This window comes from Bos grunniens, chromosome 29 (assembly GCF_055505025.1).
Source record: "Bos grunniens cultivar Pamir isolate PY7600 chromosome 29, Bosgru_T2T1.0, whole genome shotgun sequence".
Taxonomy (NCBI): Eukaryota; Metazoa; Chordata; class Mammalia; order Artiodactyla; family Bovidae; genus Bos; species Bos grunniens.
In genome coordinates, this window is record NC_141193.1 from 31,049,523 (window position 1) to 31,071,761 (window position 22,239).

At 36.5% G+C, this 22,239-nt stretch overlaps 1 protein-coding gene across 4 annotated transcripts in view; it reads left to right on the forward strand.

Annotated features, from left to right (window-relative positions):
• Window positions 1-22,239, forward strand: part of LUZP2 (leucine zipper protein 2) — a 514,336-nt gene that overhangs the window by 393,469 nt on the left and 98,628 nt on the right. For all 4 annotated transcript variants that reach the window (XM_086383024.1, XM_086383025.1, XM_086383026.1 and 1 more), the window contains 2 exons: window positions 1,309-1,371; window positions 12,145-12,207. In XM_086383024.1, coding sequence (XP_086239150.1) covers window positions 1,309-1,371; window positions 12,145-12,207 — 126 coding nt within the window. The remainder of the gene's footprint in view (window positions 1-1,308; window positions 1,372-12,144; window positions 12,208-22,239) is intronic.

Sequence of the window (22,239 nt, forward strand, 5' to 3'; positions counted from 1 at the left end):
GAATGCGGGTATACTTGTGGCGGATTCATTTCGATATTTGGCAAAACTAATACAATACTGTAAAGTTTAAAAATAAAATTAAAAAAAAATAAAAATAAAAAACCTTAATCTGTGTTTTGCTGTATGATGAGTACAGATATTTGCAAAAAAAAAAAAAAAAAAGCCCATTACTAAATGAATCAAGATAATTCCTCATTTGTATAAAAAAATTCATGGTATTTAAATTTGAAATAAGTTTTTTAGAGTTTCAACTCATACTTGAAGAGGAAAAGTTAGACAAAGGATTCTTTCCAACTGAGGGAGCTATAACCACTCTGCATGACAGGAAAATAAAATAGGAAATTATGTTCGTAATCAGGTGGGAATTGTGTGTGAAGAAGTCTTAAATTTGATGTATTCGTTCATTGAGTTATTCATTCACACTGCATAAATTTAGTTCAATTTCCTTATGATGCTCATCAAATTGACTCTCTTTAGAGTAGTTATGTATGAGATATACTTTCCATTACATTGTTTGCTACTGTAGAAACAGTATAAAGTCTAAATCCTGTGAGTTTTTACAGAGTTTTCTGCTCTCTTTTATCCTTCCTGTCTAAAAGAAGAGAAGGTACTCAGTTATGGGACAAAGAAAAGCCCGAGTGTCACGAGGGAGATGTAGCTGACACATTCTAAGGGTTTAGATTCAGATGGCTAACACTGTGCCTCCATTTCTGAAGTAACAAACATTTGTCTATGACTCTAGGTCAAGTCCAGCAGACAGAGTACTCTTATGAGGCCTGGAAGAAGAAATGGTTTCTGAGCATCAAAATGCCCTTTGCATGCAATGCACAGGTGTCAGAAACAGGAGAACTCTAAAACCATATTGTTTAAAGGAAATTTAGACCCTATTGCATCCGTGACTCTATTAAACTAGACTCCAAGTTGATGCGCATCCAGCTGATGGTAGAAGTAAATGCTTGCTGTTTAGAGGGAGCTTTCAGAAACTAGTGTCAACTACAAATTTGAAACCAAAATTATTTTAGAAAACAGCATAGATAAATAACAATAAACAGATTTAAATGTAAGACCAAAGAAAGTTCCATATTTTCTAATAACTGTGTTAATGCCAATACATCAAATCCATCAATTTTTGTTGAATAAAAAAACAATCTTTTATAGTACAGATTCTACTCAATTTATGAAAATCAGCTACATCTCATATCATGAAGGACTTATCTGTGAACAAACCAGAAGCACTGCTGACATAATTTAAATAAATTGTTAATATTTTATAACTTCTTAAAAATAAAAGTATGTTTCTTTCCTCAGAATAAAAGCTTGAAACACAAACTGTTGTTTGGAAACAAGCTATGTGGCCTACATGCAGAAGAGGTGAGTATGTTTTCCTTTCTTAAAGCTTCAAGTAAATAGAAACAGTATTAGTGCCAGATGTTTTTTTTTTAACCCAAGACATCTGGTGACTCTGTTCCCTTAAAAATAACTGCAAACATTGGAATAAGAAAATAAAAACACATTTCAAACTTTTAGGTATTTTGGATGTTTTAACATTTCATCACCAAATAGAAAAAATGTTAAGCCACTGAAGTGTTACTTTCCTAAATGATATTCTGGATTCCTTCTTTAACTGGATTATTAAGAGTTCCTTACTAGCAAACACCTGCAAGTCCATGAAGTTTTCACTTCTGGTACCCTCTATGTGGTGATAGAGAATCCTCCTGCCAGTGCATGAGAGGCAGGTTCAATCCCTGGATCTAAAAGATCCCCTGGAGAAGGGAATGACAACCCACTCCATTGTTCTTGCCTGGGGAATGCCACGGACAGTGGAACATGGCAGCCTACTGTCCATGGGGTCACAAAGAGTGGACATGACTTAGGACTAAACAACAACATCAACAATGTGATGTCTGTACCTGTTGGAGACTAGAGTGGCAAAATGAGGATTCTAGGACTGAACATAAAATGAAAGAAATAAATTCACTGGTTCTATTAGATGGACAAAAATACTGTCTCATACAATATTGCCCCCTAAGTGGGGGAAAACGTCATTCTGTTTAATTCAGCTTTAATTACAATCCATTTTTTCTTTTCCTGATCTTCCAAATTAAATCTGTAATGTAGAAACATAGCTCACAGTCAGTAATCCTTAGTGACAGTAAAGAGAGAGTAGAAATAGTGTCATAGTAGAGTGATACTTCAAGGAGAGGAGACTGCACTTAATGTGTTAAGTTGGAGCCTCAAAGGAGCATACAAAAAGACTAGTTGTGCAAAAAAAATAAAATAATAATGAAAAGCCTGTGAATGATAAGGCCCAGGCATGTTAGTCTTCAGTGAAAACCAAATACTTGTGAAAGGAAGGGGGAAAGAGACAGGTTTAGGTAGAAGAAAAACAGTCTAACACAAGTTTATCCCTTTCCCCATAGCAGATTAGAAGCAAGGCACAGAGCTGGTGAACAACTTCTACCGTCTCCTAAATATGGAGCCACCTCTTAATTCCAAAAGCTGTTTCCTGATATTATCACCTTCTAGCAGAAGGAACAGGAAATATTACCTTGTGACTCATAAACATTGATCTTTAGGAGTCTATCTAGAAAGTAATGGCACGTATGTCCTTGTATCCTATTTGCCAGAACTAGGTCACAAGCCTAGCTAACTTGTAGGAACCTGGAAAAGGCCATTAGGTTGGTGTTCATGTGCTAACTTGTAGGAACCTGGAAAAGGCCATTAGGTTGGTGTTCGTGTGCTCATGCAGAATTTGGGATTTTTTAATTAAAGAAGGTGAGAATACTCCTTGGTGGACATGTATAAGTCACTATTGAGAGTCTAGCATGCAGTATGATTATCCACTTATAATGTCTTTACAATAATATTATATATGAAATGAATAGAGCTGTTAAATACATTGAAATTGAAAGGTTGATGCTCCATAAATGAGAAATAAAACTGAATGGCATATAGATATGAGCCTGTGTATTTTATTTTCTCCACTGTATTTTTCTATTTGGATATCAATAGACTCCCATATTGTTTATATTTGCTAAGTTTCTAGACATATGGCATACCAAGTGTGCAGTTTTTGAATATTACCTTTAAGAGGGTAAGCAAGTGGAGCTGTTTTGAATAAGGACCATCTGAATTGAAGCTATATTCTGTGACAATTTACATGTTCCCAGAGTTCACACAGCGCCCATGTACATGTAAAAGAGGTGGCCCTAGGAGAAGGGGTGTGTGGTGTTTAGAAACAAACAGAAGAATGAAAACCAACTATGACGACCTGGGTCTACCTATAGTTTTTAGCCCCTTAGTTCAAGAAAGACTCATATATTGTCTTCATCTTAGCTTCTTAGAGGACGTATTATTTCTGTATTCTTATTTATGAATTCCTAGAGGTTTCATTTTCTTAATTCAGCAGATCAATTCAGTTGGCTCCTGAAAGGAATGTCTTTAAAAAATTGTTTCTAATATTTGAACCTTTCAAGGGTGTGCCATTTACGACATTTTCAAGATCCTACTCTAATTATGCTCCCACCATTAAATGATGAGTTACTAATTATAACACCATCATAACACAGTCCCCCATTTTGCCAGCTAAAATACTTTGCATGGTTGGAAACACTCTGAATATAAAAGTAAACTGAATAACAGTTGCAGTTTGATAACTGAGAGACTCATAAGCATTCAGTGAATGCTTAGAAAAGCACAATATTTCAAAAATATAAGTGGGATTTACTTATTAAAGATGATTTTCATATCAGCACTGTTTACTAGGATATAGCAATTCCATGAGGATCATGTAATTTACTAGGCACTATAACCAGCTACTTTTATTTTTTGGTTTTTCAATAGGCTTTATTTTTTAGAGACGTTTTAGGTTCATAGCATAATTGAGCAGAAAGTTCAGAGTTCCCATATACTCCTGCCCCCACACATAACCTCCACCATTATCAACATCCTCCACCAGAATGGTAAATCTTTTAGAATCAATGAAACTACACTGATGCATGATTATCATCCAGAGTCCCTGGTTTAGTTTAGGGTTCATTCTTGGTGGTGTACATTCTATAGATTTTGACAAATATATGACATATATCCACCCTTACAGTATCATATAGAAGAGTTTCACTGACTTCATCTGTGGTTTAAGAAGCCCTTCCGGTAATTCTTATGTACATTAAAATTTAACAACCATTTCACTACTAAATTTTAAACCTAAGTTGAAAAACATAGTCAAGAAATGAAGACTGTATTAAATCCTGCATCTAAACTGAAAGTGTACTGGATTTATCCTATTCTCTTATTTTATTGAAGTATAATTGATTTTTATTAGTTTCAGGTGTATAACAGGCATTCAGCATTTTATATTTTATTTAATAATGGCTATGTTTGCTTGTGCTATACAATATATCCTTGATACTTAATTTATTTTATACATGATAGCCTGTATATCTTAATCCTATATACCTGCCTTGCCCCTCCGCATCACCCCTTCCCTGTTGGGAACCGCTGGTTTGTCCTCTATACCTGTGAGTCTGTTTGTTTTTTTTTTAGATTTATTTTGTTTTATGTTTTTTTGGTTCCACATATAACAGGTAACATAGAGTATTTGTCTTTCTCTGTCTGACTTTCATTATATATATTTATACCAATATCCTTTTTATCCATTCATCTTTGATGGACACTTAGGTTGCTTCCATATCTTGGCTATTGAAGCAATGCTGCTATGAACATTTAGGAAGATGTATCTTTTTGAATTAGTGTTCTTACTCATTTGAGTAACTCCCATACTGTTTTCTGTAGTGAGGCAGTGGCAACCCACTCCAGTACTCTTGCCTGGAAAATCCCATGGACGGAGGAGCCTGGTGGGCTACAGTCCATGGGGTTGCTAGGAGTCGGACACGACTGAGCGACTTCACTTTCACTTTTCATTTTCATGCATTGGAGAAGGAAATGGAAACCCACTCCAGTGTTCTTGCCTGGTGAATCCCAGGGACAGGGGAGCCTGGTGGGCTGCCGTCTATGGGGTCGCACAGAGTCGGACACGACTGAAGCGACTTAGCAGTAGCAGCAGCAGCACCAACTTAAAGCACCAGCAACAGTATACTTGGGTTCTTTTTTCTCCACATCCTTAACAACATTTGTTATTTGTAGACTTTTTGATGATAGCCATTCTGACAGATGTGAGGTGGTATCTGTTTATGGTTTTGATTGGCATGTTCTTGATAATTAGCAATGTTAAGCATCATTTCACGTCTTATAGTTTCATGGATGGTTTCTTTTGCTGTGCAAAACTTCTTCAGTTTAATTAGGTCCCATTTGTTTATTTTTACTTTTGTTTCTTTTCTTTTGGAGACAGATCCAAAAAACATTGCAATGATTTATGTCCTGTGTATTTTCCTCCAAAAGTTTTACAGTATTTGATCTTACACTTAGGTCTTTAATTCTTCTTGGTTTTAGTTTTGTATATGGTGTTACAGAATGTTCAACTTAATATTTCACATGTAGCTGTTTTGCTGAGCTAAAACAAAAATTGAATTTATTGAGGTATAGTTTTCATAGAATTAATCCCATTTATCTATATACTTTGACGGTTTGACCAATATTCAAGTTAGGGGCTTCCTTCATAGCTCAGTGGTAGAGAACCTGCCTGCAATACAATGAGTTCAGTCCCTGAGTCGGGAAGATCCCCTGGAAAACGAAATAGCAACCCACTCCAGTGCTCTTACCTGGAGATCCCATGGACAGAGGAGTCTGGTGGGCTGCCATCTGTGGGGTCACACAGAGTCAGATATGACTGAAGTGACTTAGCAGCAGCAGCAGCCAGTATTCTTGCCTGGGAAATCCCTTGGGCAGAGAAGCCTGGCGGGCTACAGTCCATGGGGTCATAAAACAGTCAGACAAGACTTAGTGACTAAACAACAAAAACAACTAAACCTCCCACTTGATATTTTATAATCTCTACCATCAACCCCCCCAGCCCATGTCAACTAGTAACCTGATTTACAACCTAGTCTTTTGTCTTTTCTAGGATATCATATATATGGTAATTTACAAAATAAAGCTTTTTTTGTGAATACATAGTATAAGACCTTAGAAATCCACCCATATTGTTACATATTTCAGACTTTATTTAAAACATCAGATCAGATCAGTTGCTCAGTCATGTCCAACTCTTTGCAACCCCATGAATCGCAGCACTCCAGGCCTCCCTGTCCATCACCGACTCCCGGAGTTCACTCAGACTCACGTCCATCCAGTCAGTGATGCCATCCAGCCATCTCATCCTCTATCGTCCCCTTTTCCTCTTGCCCCCAATCCCTCCCAGCATCAGAGTCTTTTCCAATGAGTCAACTCTTTGCATGAGGTGGCCAAAGTACTGGAGTTTCAGCTTTAGAATCATTCCTTCCAAAGAAATCCCAGGGCTGATCTCCTTCAGAATGGACTGGTTGGATCTCCTTGCAGTCCAAGGGACTCTCAAGAGTCTTCTCCAACACCACAGTTCAAAAGCATCAATTCTTTGGCGCTCAGCCATCTTCACAGTCCAACTCTCACATCCATACATGACCACAGGAAAAACCATAGCCTTGACTAGACGAATCTTTGTTGGCAAAGTAATGTCTCTGCTTTTGAATATGCTATCTAGGTTGGTCATAACTTTCCTTCCAAGGAGTAAGCGTCTTTTAATTTCATGGCTGCAGTCACCATCTGCAGTGATTTTGGAGCCCCAAAAAATAAAGTCTGAGACTGTTTCCACTGTTTCCCTATCTATTTCCCATGAAGTGATGGGATCGGATGCCATGATCTTCGTTTTCTGAATGTTGAGCTTTAAGCCAACTTTTTCACTCTCCTCTTTCACCTTCATCAAGAGGCTTTTTAGTTCCTCTTCACTTTCTGCCATAAGGGTGGTGTCATCTGCATATCTGAAGCTATTGATATTTCTCCCGGCAATCTTGATTCCAGCTGTGTTTCTTCCAGTCCAGCGCTTCTCATGATATACTCTGCATATAAGTTAAATAAACAGGGTGACAATATACAGCCTTGATGTACTCCTTTTCCTATTTGGAACCAGTCTGTTTTTCCATGTCCAGTTCTAACTGTTGCTTCCTGACCTGCATACAAATTTCTCAAGAGACAGATCAGGTGGTCTGGTATTCCCATCTCTTTCAGAATTGTCCACAGTTTATTGTGATCCACACAGTCAAAGGCTTTGGCATAGTCAATAAAGCAGAAATAGATGTTTTTCTGGAACTGTCTTGCTTTTTCCATGATCCAGCAGATGTTGGCAATTTGATCTCTGGTTCCTCTGCCTTTTCTAAAAGCAGTTTGAACATCAGGAAGTTCACGGTTCACATATTGCTGAAGCCTGGCTTGGAGAATTTTAAGCATTATTTTACTAGTGTGTGAGATGAGTACAATTGTGCAGTAGTCGGAGCATTCTTTGGCATTGCCCTTCTTTGGGATTGGAATGAAAACGGACCTTTTGTTTTTTTTTTAATTTAATTTTATTTAATTTTACAATATTGTATTGGTTTTGCCACGTATCAATATGAATCTGCCACAGGTATACATGTGTTCCTTTTCCAGTCCTGTGGCCAATGCTGAGTTTTCCAAATTTGCTGGCATACTGAGTGCAGCACTTTCACAGCATCATCTTTCAGGATTTGGAATAGCTCAACTGGAATTCCATCACCTCCACTAGCTTGGTTCGTAGTGATGCTTAGGCCCACTTGACTTCACATTCCAGGATGTCTGGCTCTAGGTCAGTGATCACACCATCGTGATTATCTGGGTCATGAAGATCTTTTTTGTACAGTTCTTCTGAGTATTCTTGCCATCTCTTCTTAATATCTTCTGCTTCTGTTAGGTCCATACCATTTCTGTCCTTTATCAAGCCCATCTTTGCATGAAATATTCCTTTGGTATTTCTGATTTTCTGAAAGAGACCCCTAGTCTTTCCCATTCTGTTGTTTTCCTCTATTTCTTTGCATTGATTGCTGAAGAAGGCTTTCTTATCTCTTCTTGCTATTCTTTAAATATTTAAAATATTTAATTTTAAAACATGGCTAACTCTTTTTTAGCATTCCATTTCATGTATGTATGATAATTTGTTTACTATTCACCACTTAAGGGACATGTGGGTTATTTCCAGCTTTTGACTCTTATGGATAAAAATACTAAGCATTTATGTATATATTATCATTTCTCTTGCTTGAATACCTACAAAGAATTTTTGTCTAATTTATTTTATAAGAAACTATCAACCAGTTTCCCAAAATGACTATAGCATTTTGCATTCCCACTAACCTATTTTTCAAATATCATTTCATGTAACTGTGATAATCTATTTCCATGTATTCTTTTTAATCCTGCTGAAGAATTAGAACCTATAATCTTAGATGGATAAAGACAAATAATTGAGGTCCTAATGTTAGAATGTTTGAAATTGGGTCGGCTCTGGAAAAATAGGAATGCTTAATCGGCCATCTGTGGCTCACCAGAATGTCTTCCAAACAGTAGACAAACATGTCTGCTGGGAGATATGTCTTTCTTACAAACACTTTTTTGTTTGTAATAGTCCTCATAAAAAGCATTATCCTAATGAACACTGTTTATTATCTTAACAAACACTGTTCACCTTAACTTCTTAGCATTCTAACTATTTCCCTCACCTCCTGAAACACTTGCTTGCTACCTCCCCTTTATATTCAATATACAACCTAAATATAAACTTGACTGTCAACTGAAACTCATTTTTATTTAATCTTTAACAATTTATAAAATTAAAAATAAGCAGTGAAACTGAGCAATACATATCTGTAGGTATATGTATAGATATGCCTCATTTCAATTCAGTTGCTCAGTCATGTATAACTCTTTGTGACCCCATGGATTGCAGCATGCCAGGCTTCCCTGTCTATCACCAACTCTCAGAGCTTGCTTAAACTCATGTCCCTTGAGTCAGTGATAACATCCAACCATCTCATCCTCTGTCATCCCTTTTTCCTCCAACCTTAAATCTTTCCCAGCATCAGGGTCTTTTCCAGTGAATCAGTTCTTCCCATCAGGTGGCCAGAGTATTGGAGCTTCAGCTTCAGCATCAGTCCTTCCAATGAATATTCAGGACTGATTTCCTTTAGGACTGACTGGCTTTATCTTCTTGCAGTCCAGGGGAATCTCAAGAGTCTTCTCTAACACCACAGTTGAAAAGCATCAATTCTTCGGCGCTCAGTTTTCCTTATAGTCCAACTCTCACATCCATACATGACTACTGGAAAAACATTAGCTTTGACTAGAGGGACCTTTATTGGCAAAGTAATGTCTCTGCTTTTTAATATGCTGTCTAGTTTGGTTATAGCTTTTCCTCCAAGGAGCAAGTGTCTTTTAACTTCATGGCTGTAATCATAATCTGCAGTGATTTTGGAGCCCAAAAAATAAAGTCAGCCACTGTTTCCACTGTTTCCCCATTTATTTGCCATGAAGTGATGGAGCCAGATGCCATGATCTTAGTTTTCTGAGTGTTGAGTTTTAAGACAATTTTTTCACTCTCCTCTTTCACTTTCATCAACAGTCTCTTTAGTTCCTCTTCGCTTTCTGCCATAAGGTTGGTGTCATCTGTGTATCTGAGGTTATTGATATTTCTCCATGCAATCTTGCTTCCAGCTTGTGCTTCATCCAGCCTGGCATTTTGCATGATGTACTCTGCATATAAGTTAAATAAGCAGAGTGACAATAGATAGCCTTGACGTACTCCTTCCCAATTTGGAACCAGTCCATTGTTTCATGTCCAGTTCTAACTGTTATTTCTTAACCTGCACACAGATTTCTCAGGGGGCAGGTCAGGTGGTCTGGTATTCCCATCTCTTGAAGACTTTTCCAGTTTGTTGTGATCCACACAGTCAAAGGCTTTGGTGTAGTCAGTAGAGCAGAAGTAGATATTTTTCTGGAATTTTCTTGCTTTCTTGATGATCCAACGGATGTTGGCAATTTGATCTCTGGTTCCTCTGCCTTTTCTAAATCCAGCTTAACCATCTGGAAATTTATGTATCATGTTATGTTGAAGCCTGGCTTGGAGAATTTTGAGCATTGCTTTGATAATATGTGAGATGAGTGCAATTGTATGGTAGTTTAAATAATCTTTTGCATTGCCTTTCTTTGGGATTGGAATGAAAACTGATGTTTTCCAGTCCTGTGACCACTGCTGAGTTTTCCAAATTTGCAGGCATTACTGAGTGCAGCACTTTTACAGCATCATCTTTCAGGATTTGAAATAGCTCAACTGGAATTCCATCACCTTCACTAGCTTTTTTCATAGTGATGCTTCCTAAGGCTCACTTGACTTCACATTCAGGATGTCTGGCTCTATGTGGGTGATCACACCATCATGGTTACCTGGGTTATGAAGACCTTTTTTGTATAGTTCTTCTGTGTATTCTTTCCACCTCTTCTTAATATCTTCTACTTCTGTTAGGTCCATACCATTTCTGTCCCTTATTGTGCCCATCTTTGCATGAAGTGTTCCCTTGGTATCTCTAATTTTCCTGAAGAGATCGCTAGTTTTTCCCCTTCTATTATTTTCCTCTATTTCTTTGCATTGATCCCTGAGGAAGGCTTTCTTATCTGTCCTTGCTGTTCTTTGGAATTCTGCATTCAAATGAGTATATCTTTCCTTTTCTCCTTTGCTTTTTGCTTCTCTCCTTTTCACAGCTATTGTAAGGCCTCCTCAGGCAACCATTTTGCCTTTTGCATTTCTTTTTCTTGGGGATGGTCTTTATCTCTGCCTCCTGTACAATGTCACATACCTCCGTCCATAGTTCTTCAGGCACTCTGTCTATCAGATCTAAACCCTTGAATCTATTTCTCAGTTTCACTATATAATCATAAGGGATTTGATTTAGATCATACCTGAATGGTCTAGTGGTTTTCCCTACTTTCTTCAATTTAAGTCTGAATTTGGCAATAAGGAGTTCATGATCTGAGTCACAGTCAGCTCCTCGTCTTGTTTTTGCTGACTGTGTAGTGCTTCCATCTTTGACTGCAAAGAATATAATCAGTCTGATATCAGTATTGACCATCTGTGATGTCCATGTGTAGAGTCTTCTCTTGTGTTTTTGGAAGAGGATGTTTGTTATGACCAGTGTGTTTTCTTGGCAAAACTGTTTGCCTTTGCCCTGCTTCATTTTGTAATCCAAGGCCAAATTTGCCTGTTACTCCAGGTGTTTCTTGACTTCCTATTTTTGAATTCCAGTCCCCTATAATGAAAAGGATATCTTTTTGCGTGTTAGTTCTAGAAGGTCTTGTAGGTCTTCATAGTACTGTTTAACTTCAGCTTCTTCAGCGTTACTGATTGGGGCATAGACTTGTATTACTGTATTATTGAATGATTTGCCTTGGAAACCAACAGAGATTTCTGTCATTTTTGAGATTGCATCCAAGAACTGCATTTTGGACTCTCTTGTTGACTATGAAAGCTACTCCATTTCTTCTAAGGGATTCTTGCCCACAGTAATAGATATAATGGTCATCTGAGTTAAATTCACCTATTCCTATCCATTTTAGTTCACTGTTTCCAAAAATATTGATGTTCATTCTTGCCATCTCCTGTTTGACCACTTCCAATTTACCTTGATTCATGGACCTAACATTCCAGGTTTCTATGTATTATTGTTCTTAGAGCATCAGATTTTTTACTTCCACCACCAGTCACATCAACAACTGGGTGGTTTTTTTTTGCTTTGGGTCCATCTCTTCATTCTTTCTGGAGTTATTTCTCCACTGATCTCCAGTACCATATTGGGCAAATACCAACCTGGGAGTTCATCTTTCAGTGGGTATGCCTAGACGACTAATTCTGTGTGTGTGAATTTTGCAGGGGAGGGTTGAGGAGAGGAATAATAAGCCACTTTCTTTAAATATTACCTTTTAAACAGTACACTTCTTTGAACAGGTTTCGGTTTTTTCTTCCTGCCTAGAATAGCTGGATGTCTGACTCCCAAAGCAGAGATTAAGCTTTTCTCTTTCACTTCTAGATTAGTTGAACTCTTTTTTTGTTTGGCTGCAAAGTTCATTCTTGTGCAGTTAAAGGAATTTTAATCTTGACATTTGAAAATGTAAATGCAATTAAGTCTCTAATTCATGTTTTTGTTCTTACAGTCAAAAAAAATTCAATCCCAGCTGAAGGAGCTTCGTTATGGGAAGAAGGATTTATTATTTAAGGTAAGCATCTTTCTCCCTACTTCCTCCAACTGGCTGGTTCAATACCTAAACTATAATACTATTTAGCTTAAATTTAATTTCCAGGTTTTCACAGGAATTAGAGTTATATTTGACTGAATTGAAGGTGCTTTCATTTTATTGCCTACTTAATTAATGGAGATAAATACAGATATGGTTTCCTGGGTACATTCTTAATCAAAGGCAGACTTCATTTCAAGGTGTTTAAAGTCTCTTTGTAAACTTCAATTACTGTAATTCAACATTGAGGAATACTGCCTTTCAGAATGCTTTTACATTACAGTGAGCATATATTGAACAATTTTCGAGAGATCAGGTTCACTGGTGACCTACATTCTTGACTTTCAGAGATCCCTGCATTAGTCTCTTTATTATAATCTTTATATTTAATCATGGTTGATTGATTTTCATTATTTATACTTTCCTTTACAAGACTGTAGGTAGACATCTATCACAAACTATGGTTATGGTTAACTGACTAATGGCCTCCAAAATATATCCATTGCTAATCCCTAGAACCCGTGAATGTGATATTTTATGGCAAAAGAGACTTTACAGATGTCATTAAGTTAAGGATCTTGAGGTGGGAAGATTATCCTAAGTTATCTAGGTGTATACTGAGTATATTGCACACGTTTTTAATAAGAGTAATACAGGATGGCTTAAGTAAAAAAAAAAAAAAAAAAACGGATTATGTAACCTTTGGAGAAGTTGGAGGAGGAAAGACAATGCAAAGGATTTTCCCACATAGCCTCTGGGATAAACAGCCCTTTCAACACTGATGTTGCTCGTAAAATTCATTTCAAACTTCTGACTTTCCAAACTCTTAAGAGAATAAGTTGTGTTGTTTAAGTCACTGAGATCAAAGTAGTTTGTTATAGCAGCAAAAAGAAACTAATACAGATACTTCCTTTTATCTCCCTTGAGCAGAGAAGCTGAGCCTTTACTTGTGCTTGTGGTACACCTGCATTCCCAAATGCAGTAGAATAATAAATATTAGGCTTTTCGTACTAGGAATAATACTTTGTTTAATAAGTAAATGTAAATTAATTTGTGTGTAATATCTGTTTTTCAAAAATGTTTCCACTACAGTGATCATTCCAATCTATCTTCAGGTTTAATTTGAGATAATTCTTCATGTTATTTAATGTTTGGAAAATTCTTTAGTTTTTCTGTTGAAAACAGTAAAAAATAACTTCTCACTTTTCTCTGACACATTTACTTTTGGATTAGAGTCATACAAAGGTGTTCCTATGATGAGAACCAATATTTATTAAATTCTTATTCCATGCAAGTCATGAATCTGGGAATATTTTACCATTCAGTCATTCATAAACATGCTTCCTGTCATTCCTTTAACCTCTTTTATAACAAAATGTTCTTTAGCACACCAAGGAAAATGTGAATTAATTCTCATTAATGCTCTCTGACTCTCAGCCCTCTGCTCATTGTATATGATAGATAAAAGAGGAAAATCCAAGGTGTTAATGTTTTCCTGTGTACCATCAATCTTTCATACTGAGACTCGCGCTCAGGGTATCTTGACTGTTACATTCAGCTCAGCTTTAGCTTTTTGCAGTCATCAACAACAAATAATTGAAATTGGGGGAAAAAAACCAACTGTGTGTGCATGTTTATATTTGCAAACAAATGTCTAGTTGTTTGATTTGCTCAACACAATAAGATTAGGAATATAATAAAAAAATTCCAAGCTCCCTAGAGCTGGTAAGTTTGCGGTATTAGGCTGGGAGATTTATGTAAAGATAGAAGATCATATGAGGCTTTTTAAATTTTTTGAATATCAATTCTCAAATTGAAGAGTTAGAAAAGTTTGGAGAAAAGAATAGGAAGATCCAATAATTTTCCATGATTTACTTCTTTGTTGTATGACAGCTCTTTGGGCTTCCCTGGTGACTCAGATGGTAAAGAATTGACTACAATGCAGGAGACCCAGGCTCAGTCCCTGGGTCAGAGAGACTCCCTGGAGAAGGGAATGGCTACCCACTCCAGTATTCTTGCCTGGAGAATGCCATGGACAGAGGAGCCTGGCAGGTTATAGTCCATAGGGTTGCAAAGAGTTAGGCATGACTGAGTGACTAACAAATTCACTTTTTTCAAATATAGATTAGTAATTTATCAACTTTCAGAAATTACCCAAATCAGGATTTGTTGAAAATGTGAGACATTATTTGTAAGCTTTGTTATTTTATGTCAGTTTGAGAAGAACACTTATACATGAAATCAGGTGATTGCATATGAATAGACCATGAAGTTGCATAAATTAGAATGTCATCCCATATTCCCTTCCCAAACAATTTAATCTCTAGGTTTTTATTACATCCAATAGCAGGAGGTCTAGAAGCATGGCAATTTTTTAGCTAAATTAACTTATTTAGTAGCTAAACTATGTCAGCAAGGACCCGGAGTTGTTTCTCTGTATTTCAGACTTTTTCATATCATGATAACTGACTTGTTCTAAACTTTAATTCCTCATTGTACAATGATAGTGTCTAAAGATCTATGTCACTGTGTACAGAGTCAAAGAAAAGGGTGTGGGGGAAACATTTGTTCTTAAGTGTCATAATTTTTATAAAGGAAGTACATTTTTAAGAAGTCTCCCCAAACTTGGGTGTGCATCTATGTATAAAAGTGAGACTTAAGTGTTTTCAACTTCTATTGTGAAAAACTGCTTTTTTTTAAGAAACCTAAATTGTTAATGGAGAACCACCCAGACAATTTCTGCTGTAAGGTACTCATTCACTCATCTTGGGACAGCTTACATTTATATCATCTCATTTGCTAACTTTTGTATCAACAGTGCACATTTTAGGTATTGTATAAACATGTTAATTGAATGAATGAAAGCATACCTACATATGTACATGCACATGAATATGTAGGCCAGGGCAGTAGATAGTAGAAACATTATAATTTTGTGATCAGAATCTATCCATGCACTTATTCAAATGAGTCCACAAAATATTTTTGGTAATAACTTGCTGAATCTTGAGATAAGTAGTAGAATATTTTATTTCCCTGAAGTAGTTTCCTGAGCATCTATTCGATTTTGAATAGATTTGATGGTTTTTAGTGAAGATAATATGTGAAGGAGCAGTGCTTACCACTAAAGCACATGAATTTTATCTTAAAAATAATGGAATGTGCTGACAGTTGCAAGGCAGGTTGATAAATTCAGTGTCCTTATTAATGTTTGAGGGCTGACTTTTGACTGAGAAAGGCAGCCAGCAGCAGTAAACATTCTATATTAAGGAAAGAAGTGAGGATCTGCAGATTATTTGCCCAGGACTTGAGTACTTTTTATCCTCCTTAATTCAATTTGGAGTTGACATTCTCTGGAATACCTATGCTCCATTGTGCTATTCTGTTTTACTTTTACATATATCTATTTTTTAAATTTCTATAGTATTATTTTCTCATTATAGAAAAATGTCAAAACATGTCTAAATGTATAAGGCCAAACAAACAAATAAAAGCCCCAAACACTTAAAACCCATCACTTGGAACATACTCAATATTTTGAAATTTTTATTTAAATAAATAAATATTAAGAAAGAATTTTGTTTTTAAGTAGCCCAAACCAAAGGTGCTGTGTAATTTATATTCAATTTCTATATGTACTATAGGGTTTATAAAATATTTAACAATTATTTTATTTTTCACTTTTTCTAACTTAGTATTCATATTCTATATTATTTTTATATCACTATTTAGTTCCTTTTGTATTAGGCATATCTGCTTTGTGATTAATATATGTATCTGTTAATAATCATAATATGTACATTATATACATTCTGCTTTTTTACATAATTTATAAAGGTATCTTTTATTTACAAAACAGAAACACACTCACAGACTTACAGAACACACTTAAGGTTACAGGGTGGAAAAGGAGGGAGGGAAGAGATGGGGAGTTTGGAACTGACATGCACACGCTGCTATATTTCAAATGGATAACCAACAAGGACCTTCTGTTGGTTATAGCACAGGGAACTCTGTTCAATATTATTTAACAACCTAAATGGGAAAAGAATTTGAAAAACAATAGATACATGTATATATATAACTGAATCACTTTGATGTATACCTGAAACTAACACAACATTGTTAATCGACTATACTCCAACACAAAATGAAAAGTTTTAAAACTGTGTATTATGACAAAAATTGTGCATTACAATTTTAATTTATGCTTTGATGAAAAATGTTTTCTTATTTTTAACTTGAGGTATAGTTTTTATTGAACATGTATCCAACTATAAAGTAATTCACTAAAGTTATTGAAAAATTTTAATGTTATTGATACCTGATATACATTATTTTTGGATTTGGATTTTTAACTTGAATGGAGGGTAGCTGACAAAAATAATCACATATATTTAAAGGATACAACATGATTTGATACACATATACAATGTGGGATGATTATCAAGATTAAAATAACTAACAACCCTCACCTCACATAGTTAACTGTTTTTCTGTATGTATAAGAGAGTGATTTAGATCTACTCTCAGCAGTTCTGAATGATACAATACCCCATTGTTAACCATAGTTCCCTATCCCATCAGTGTATTAAGAAAAAAAAATGTATTTAGGGATTTTTTGGACATATCCAGAGAACTGGGCATTCTCATTAAGGAAACAAGAATAAATGAAAGAGGCTTCTGGTGGCACAGACAGTAAAGAATCCACCTGCAATGTAAGAGACTCAGGTCGGATCCGTGGGTCGGGAAGATCTCCTGGAGAAGGGAATAACTGCTCCCTCCAGTATTCTTGCCTGGAGAATCCCATGGACAGAGGAGCCTGGTGGGCTACAGTCTGTGGGTTCGCAAAGAGTTGAACACAACTGAATGACTTAACACTTAAGTAAATATATTGGTCTACTGAGGCTGACATAAATAGTAACTTGGACCCAGTGGCTTAAGAACAAAAATTTATTTTCTCACTTTCTAAAGGCTGGAAAATCTGGGATAAGTCTGACAGGTTTCTGTTAGAAACCTGTGTCCTCACATGGAGGAGAGCTAACGAGCTCTCTGATGTCTCTCCTTACAAGGACACTAATCCTACAATATCAGGGTCCCACCCATATGACCTCATTTAACCTTAATGACCTCCTTATAGGTCCAGTCTTCAAGTACAGTCACATTGAGGGTTAGGCTGTCAACATGAGTTTAGGGGAGACAGTTCAGTTCATTGCAGTGATTAAGTAATACATAAAATAAAGCAGTAACAAACCTTGAGAAATTATAAAATGAAAATTACTGTTTTAATTTGCCATAAAAATGATTGCTGGGCAATTTAAACATTTACTTTGAAACGTAATCCATTTAATTTCATTTATCAATACTTACTTTTTGTTGTTGTTATTTGGGTCATTTCAGAACAATTTACATTAATGTTTCCTCAGTTCAGTTCAGTTCAGTCTCTCAGTCACGTCCAACTCTTTGTGACCCCATGAACCGCAGCACGCTAGGCCTCCCTGTCCATCACCAGCTCCTGGAGTCCACCCAAACCCATGTCCATTGAGTCGGTGATGCCATCCGTTCATGCCTCAAAATAAGTCTATGATCACTCAGGGTATGTGACACTGTCACCTTATCATGTATCAGAAAAACAAGACCAAGAGAAGGTAAAAGACTTGTCTGAAATAATAGAACTAGTAAGTGGCAGAGTGTTATTCTAATCTAAGTCCTGTGACTCCACTATGTTACATTTTTCACAGTTATATTTCTACTTTGATTCTTGGGGGGATTTATAGATTATACTTTTCAGAACTATTTTCTACTGTACTCAAAAATTAAAAGGGCACATAGAAAACAGACTTGTGGACACAGTGGGGGAAAGAGAGGATGGTACAAATTTAAGAAAGTAGCATTGACATATATAAACTAAATATATATATCAGATCAGATCAGATCAGATCAGTCGCTCAGTCGTGTCCGACTCTTTGTGACCCCATGAATCACAGCACACCAGGCCTCCCTGTCCATCACCAACTCCCGGAGTTCACTCAGACTCACGTCCATCGAGTCAGTGATGCCATCCAGCCATCTCATCCTCTGTCGTCCCCTTCTCCTCCTGCCCCCAATCCCTCCCAGCATCAGAGTCTTTTCCAATGAGTCAACTCTTCGCATGAGGTGGCCAAAGTACTGGAGTTTCAGCTTTATCATCATTTCTTCCAAAGAAATCCCAGGGCTGATCTCCTTCAGAATGGACTGGTTGGATCTCCTTGCAGTCCAAGGGACTCTCAAGAGTCTTCTGCAACACCACAGTTCAAAAGCATCAATTCTTCGGTGCTCAGCCTTCTTCACAGTCCAACTCTCACATCCATACATGACCACAGGAAAAACCATAGCCTTGACTAGATGAACCTTTATTGGCAAAGTAATGTCTCTGCTTTTGAATATGCTATCTAGGTTGGTCATAACTTTCCTTCCAAAGAGTAAGCGTCTTAAATATATATATAGATATATATAAAATAAATAAATAGTGGGAAGTTGCTGTATAATGCAAGGAGCCTAGCCTGGCACTCTGTGAACTGGAGGGATGGTATGTGGGGTAGGGAGGCTCAAAAGGAAGGAGATATATATATATATATATAATTATGACCAGTTTGCTTTATTGCAAGACAGAAACCAACAACATTGTAAAGCAATTACCCTCCAATTAAAAAATATTTTAAATTTAAAAAGTATTAAAAGGGCAAATATGCATAGATGGAAATATAACTTGTCCACATAAAAATAATCTGTCAGAAACTAATATTCAATGCATTTGCTTGAAAATATAATGATTTTTATTACAAAAATAAGATGTTTTCAGTTTAGAATTGGTAGTTGCTTAAAACAGCAGATTCTTGTCTAACTCCCTATATTCGTATTATCTACTCTACTAGTTTTTAAAACTACAGTATTGTTTTAAAAGTATGTTCTGTGGTTAAAAAAGGAGAAATTTAATTGACCTTGCCCAAATCAACCCAACTTTTCAGACTTGCTCCTCCCCCATGCTTTAAAACATAAAGCCAACTAGCCTGACTTATTTTCTTATTGTTCACCGGATAATGGAATATATATGCATGTTTAAATGTTTTAAATATATGCATGTTTCTTAGCAGAAGTCATATCAAATTTAATTCTACTAAACTTTAATTTTTCTCCAAAAATTATATTCCAAATACTGAAAGTCACTAAAAGTGCAGGACTTTAAAAGAAGCCAAATGCAGAACTTTATAAAGTGACTTATCTGTGATTACAGAACTTCAGTCTAAGTTCCAGACTTCATGTTCATTCAGTCCTCTAAAATTATTGGTTGAGAACGCATTATCTGTCAGGCACTGAGCAAAGTGGGTTTTTTCCATTTGACCAAGATTCCTTCACACTTCAAAGGGATTTAAAGTCAGTGGATGAATTTCAGGACGATATTGATTCCTCAGAATTTTTTCATAATTCTTATAGATTTGCATATGGCACTTTTCTTGGAGAGGAGCTTATATAATTTATTAGATTATCAAATGATTTATACATATCCAAAAGTTAACAGTTTAGGAATCATTGCTCTACATCCTGGCCCTCACCTTCTACCACGTTAAGCATGTTTAGGCAGTGATAAGCAGAGCCATCTCTGGCTGTTATTGAGAATATTGTGCTTATTCCAATTTTCTGTGTTTTCTTTCTTTGTTCACTTATTAGAAAACTCAGGTGTGTTCTATAACTGCCAGGTTGATGATTCTGTTAGAAATTATTTTTATAAAATTTCTATAACTTTAAATAATATTTTTAAATTTTACCACTTTAATCACATTTTATCATTAATTCATAATTTGAATAAAAAGTTATGGCCTATCACATAGGAAAATAAAACACGTTAAGTGACTTAAGCCAGGTATTGTAAATACATTTTAAAAAAGTGAATCTCTGTGTGTGTCCCCACCCCATACCCTGTGCCTGCCTATCTTTTACCTTGCTAATGATTCATGGGGTTCTTTTCCATTGAGCTTAGATCTAGTCTGGGCATCATTCTCATTCCAAGCAACTCCTAAATGTTAGTCACAGTTGGTATCTATCTGCCATCCCTGAATGAGCTCTAACTACTTTGCATGTAGCCAGTCTCCAGTTTCTAGAAAGAGACTCTGAGGTATTTGCTCACTATTTCCCTACCATTGTAGCAAATGACAACCATTACACATTGCAAAGTCTTTGTACAGAAAAGGTCTAAAGGCTAAGGAATTTAGGGAATAAGTGAAAGTGAAGTCCCTCAGTCATGTCCAACTCTTTGCCAACTCATGGACCTACCAGGCTCCGCGGTCCATGGAATTTTCCAGGCAAGAATACTGGAGTGGGCTGCCATTTCCTTTTCCAGGGGATCTTTGCAACCCAGGGATCGAACCCAGGTCTCCTGCATTGCAGACGGATGCTTTACCATCTGAGCCACTAGGGAAGCCCACTTAGGGAATAAGGCATAAGTGTGAATCTTTCTGCAAAAAATCTAAGTGAGTACAATGAACTTTAGACCCGCCCTAGAACATTTCTTCTTGGGTCTAAGATACTAGAATGAGCCTTGAACTGCTGACCTTTGCTACCCCTTCTTCTTCTATCCATAATTTTCCATATATGTCTGGGTTTATCAAACTGTCCTCCCACTGTGAGTGGCCCTCAGTCTTTGCTAGGTTCAGCTGACTTGGCACAGGTACCTGCTTGGATCATATATAGAACAGTGGCATCATGAGACCTTTGGGAAAAATCACCTTTTTCTGTGGCACTTGACAGGGAGACTGCTGTTTCAGTTCTAGGCACAACAGCCAGCAATTGCTGCACTCCTTTCTTTAGGTCCTAAATAAATGCTTCTACTTTAAGTACATTTAAACATTTTTTTTTTTTTCAGTGAGAGACATCAGTTTCTTCTGAGTAGTCTAAAAGTTCAACCTGTACTTCTGATCAGAAGTTGTCTTAAGTTCTGAAATTATAGATTAGCAATTATAACCTTTCATAGAGTCAATTTGAGCATTAGGCATACTGCTCAGGGACATGTGCCATCCCCAGATAGCTTTTCATCTCTAATTAAAATAGAAAGCAATTACAATACTATCTCTGTGCTAAACATAATTCTTTATTTTGAATATAAAATGAAAAGAACAATGAAGAAAACACACAGCAATTTCATGCATCATACAGTTTTTAAATGCCTTGTTTTCTATATCCTTTATCTTAACAGTGAAGCCAGCCATAATTTTAGAAAACAAGGGCAGATTTTTGTTCTCCTTTGAGTACTTCTTTTGGTAAGACATTTAGATGTTCTCCTTTATCTTGGCAGGAGACATTTAAGAAGCATATTTGTGAACCTAACTTTTCATTCCATTTCATTTCATTTCACTGCTGTTGCTCAGTTACTAGGATGTTTCTTAAACTACGCATAATAAAAAAGAAGAAAACAGTTACCTCTGAAGGTAATTGAATGGAAAGCTGCTGCAACAGAAACAATTTAGAATAATTTTAAATAGGAAAATTCTCCATAAACTTCATAGTTTATGAAAAGGAATATGCTGCTTATGAAGGCAAGAGCAGAATCTGTTAGTAGTGCATCCTGGGAGTCGTCTTCTGTATCTTCTTCCCTACTATTGTCATTCTAACTTAACAAACCCCATTTGAAAAACATATCAGATTAACTTGTTACATAAATTTTCAACAATATAGAGCCTTCACATTAGAAGGATCCTATAACACACCAAACTCCAGTTCTTGCACAGTATTGGCTATTATCCCTAATATAATGATTCCCTGGTGGCTCAGTGGTAAAGAATCCACCTGCAATGGAGGAGACAAGGGTTCGATCCCTGGGTTGGGACGATCTCCTGGAGGAGGAAATGGCCACCCACTCTTAATATTCTTGCCTGGAAGAATTCCATGGACAGAGGAGTCTGGTTGGCTATAGTCCATGAGGTCACAAAGAGTCAGACACGACTGAGCACACACACACGTCCCTAAAGGCATTGACTCTGC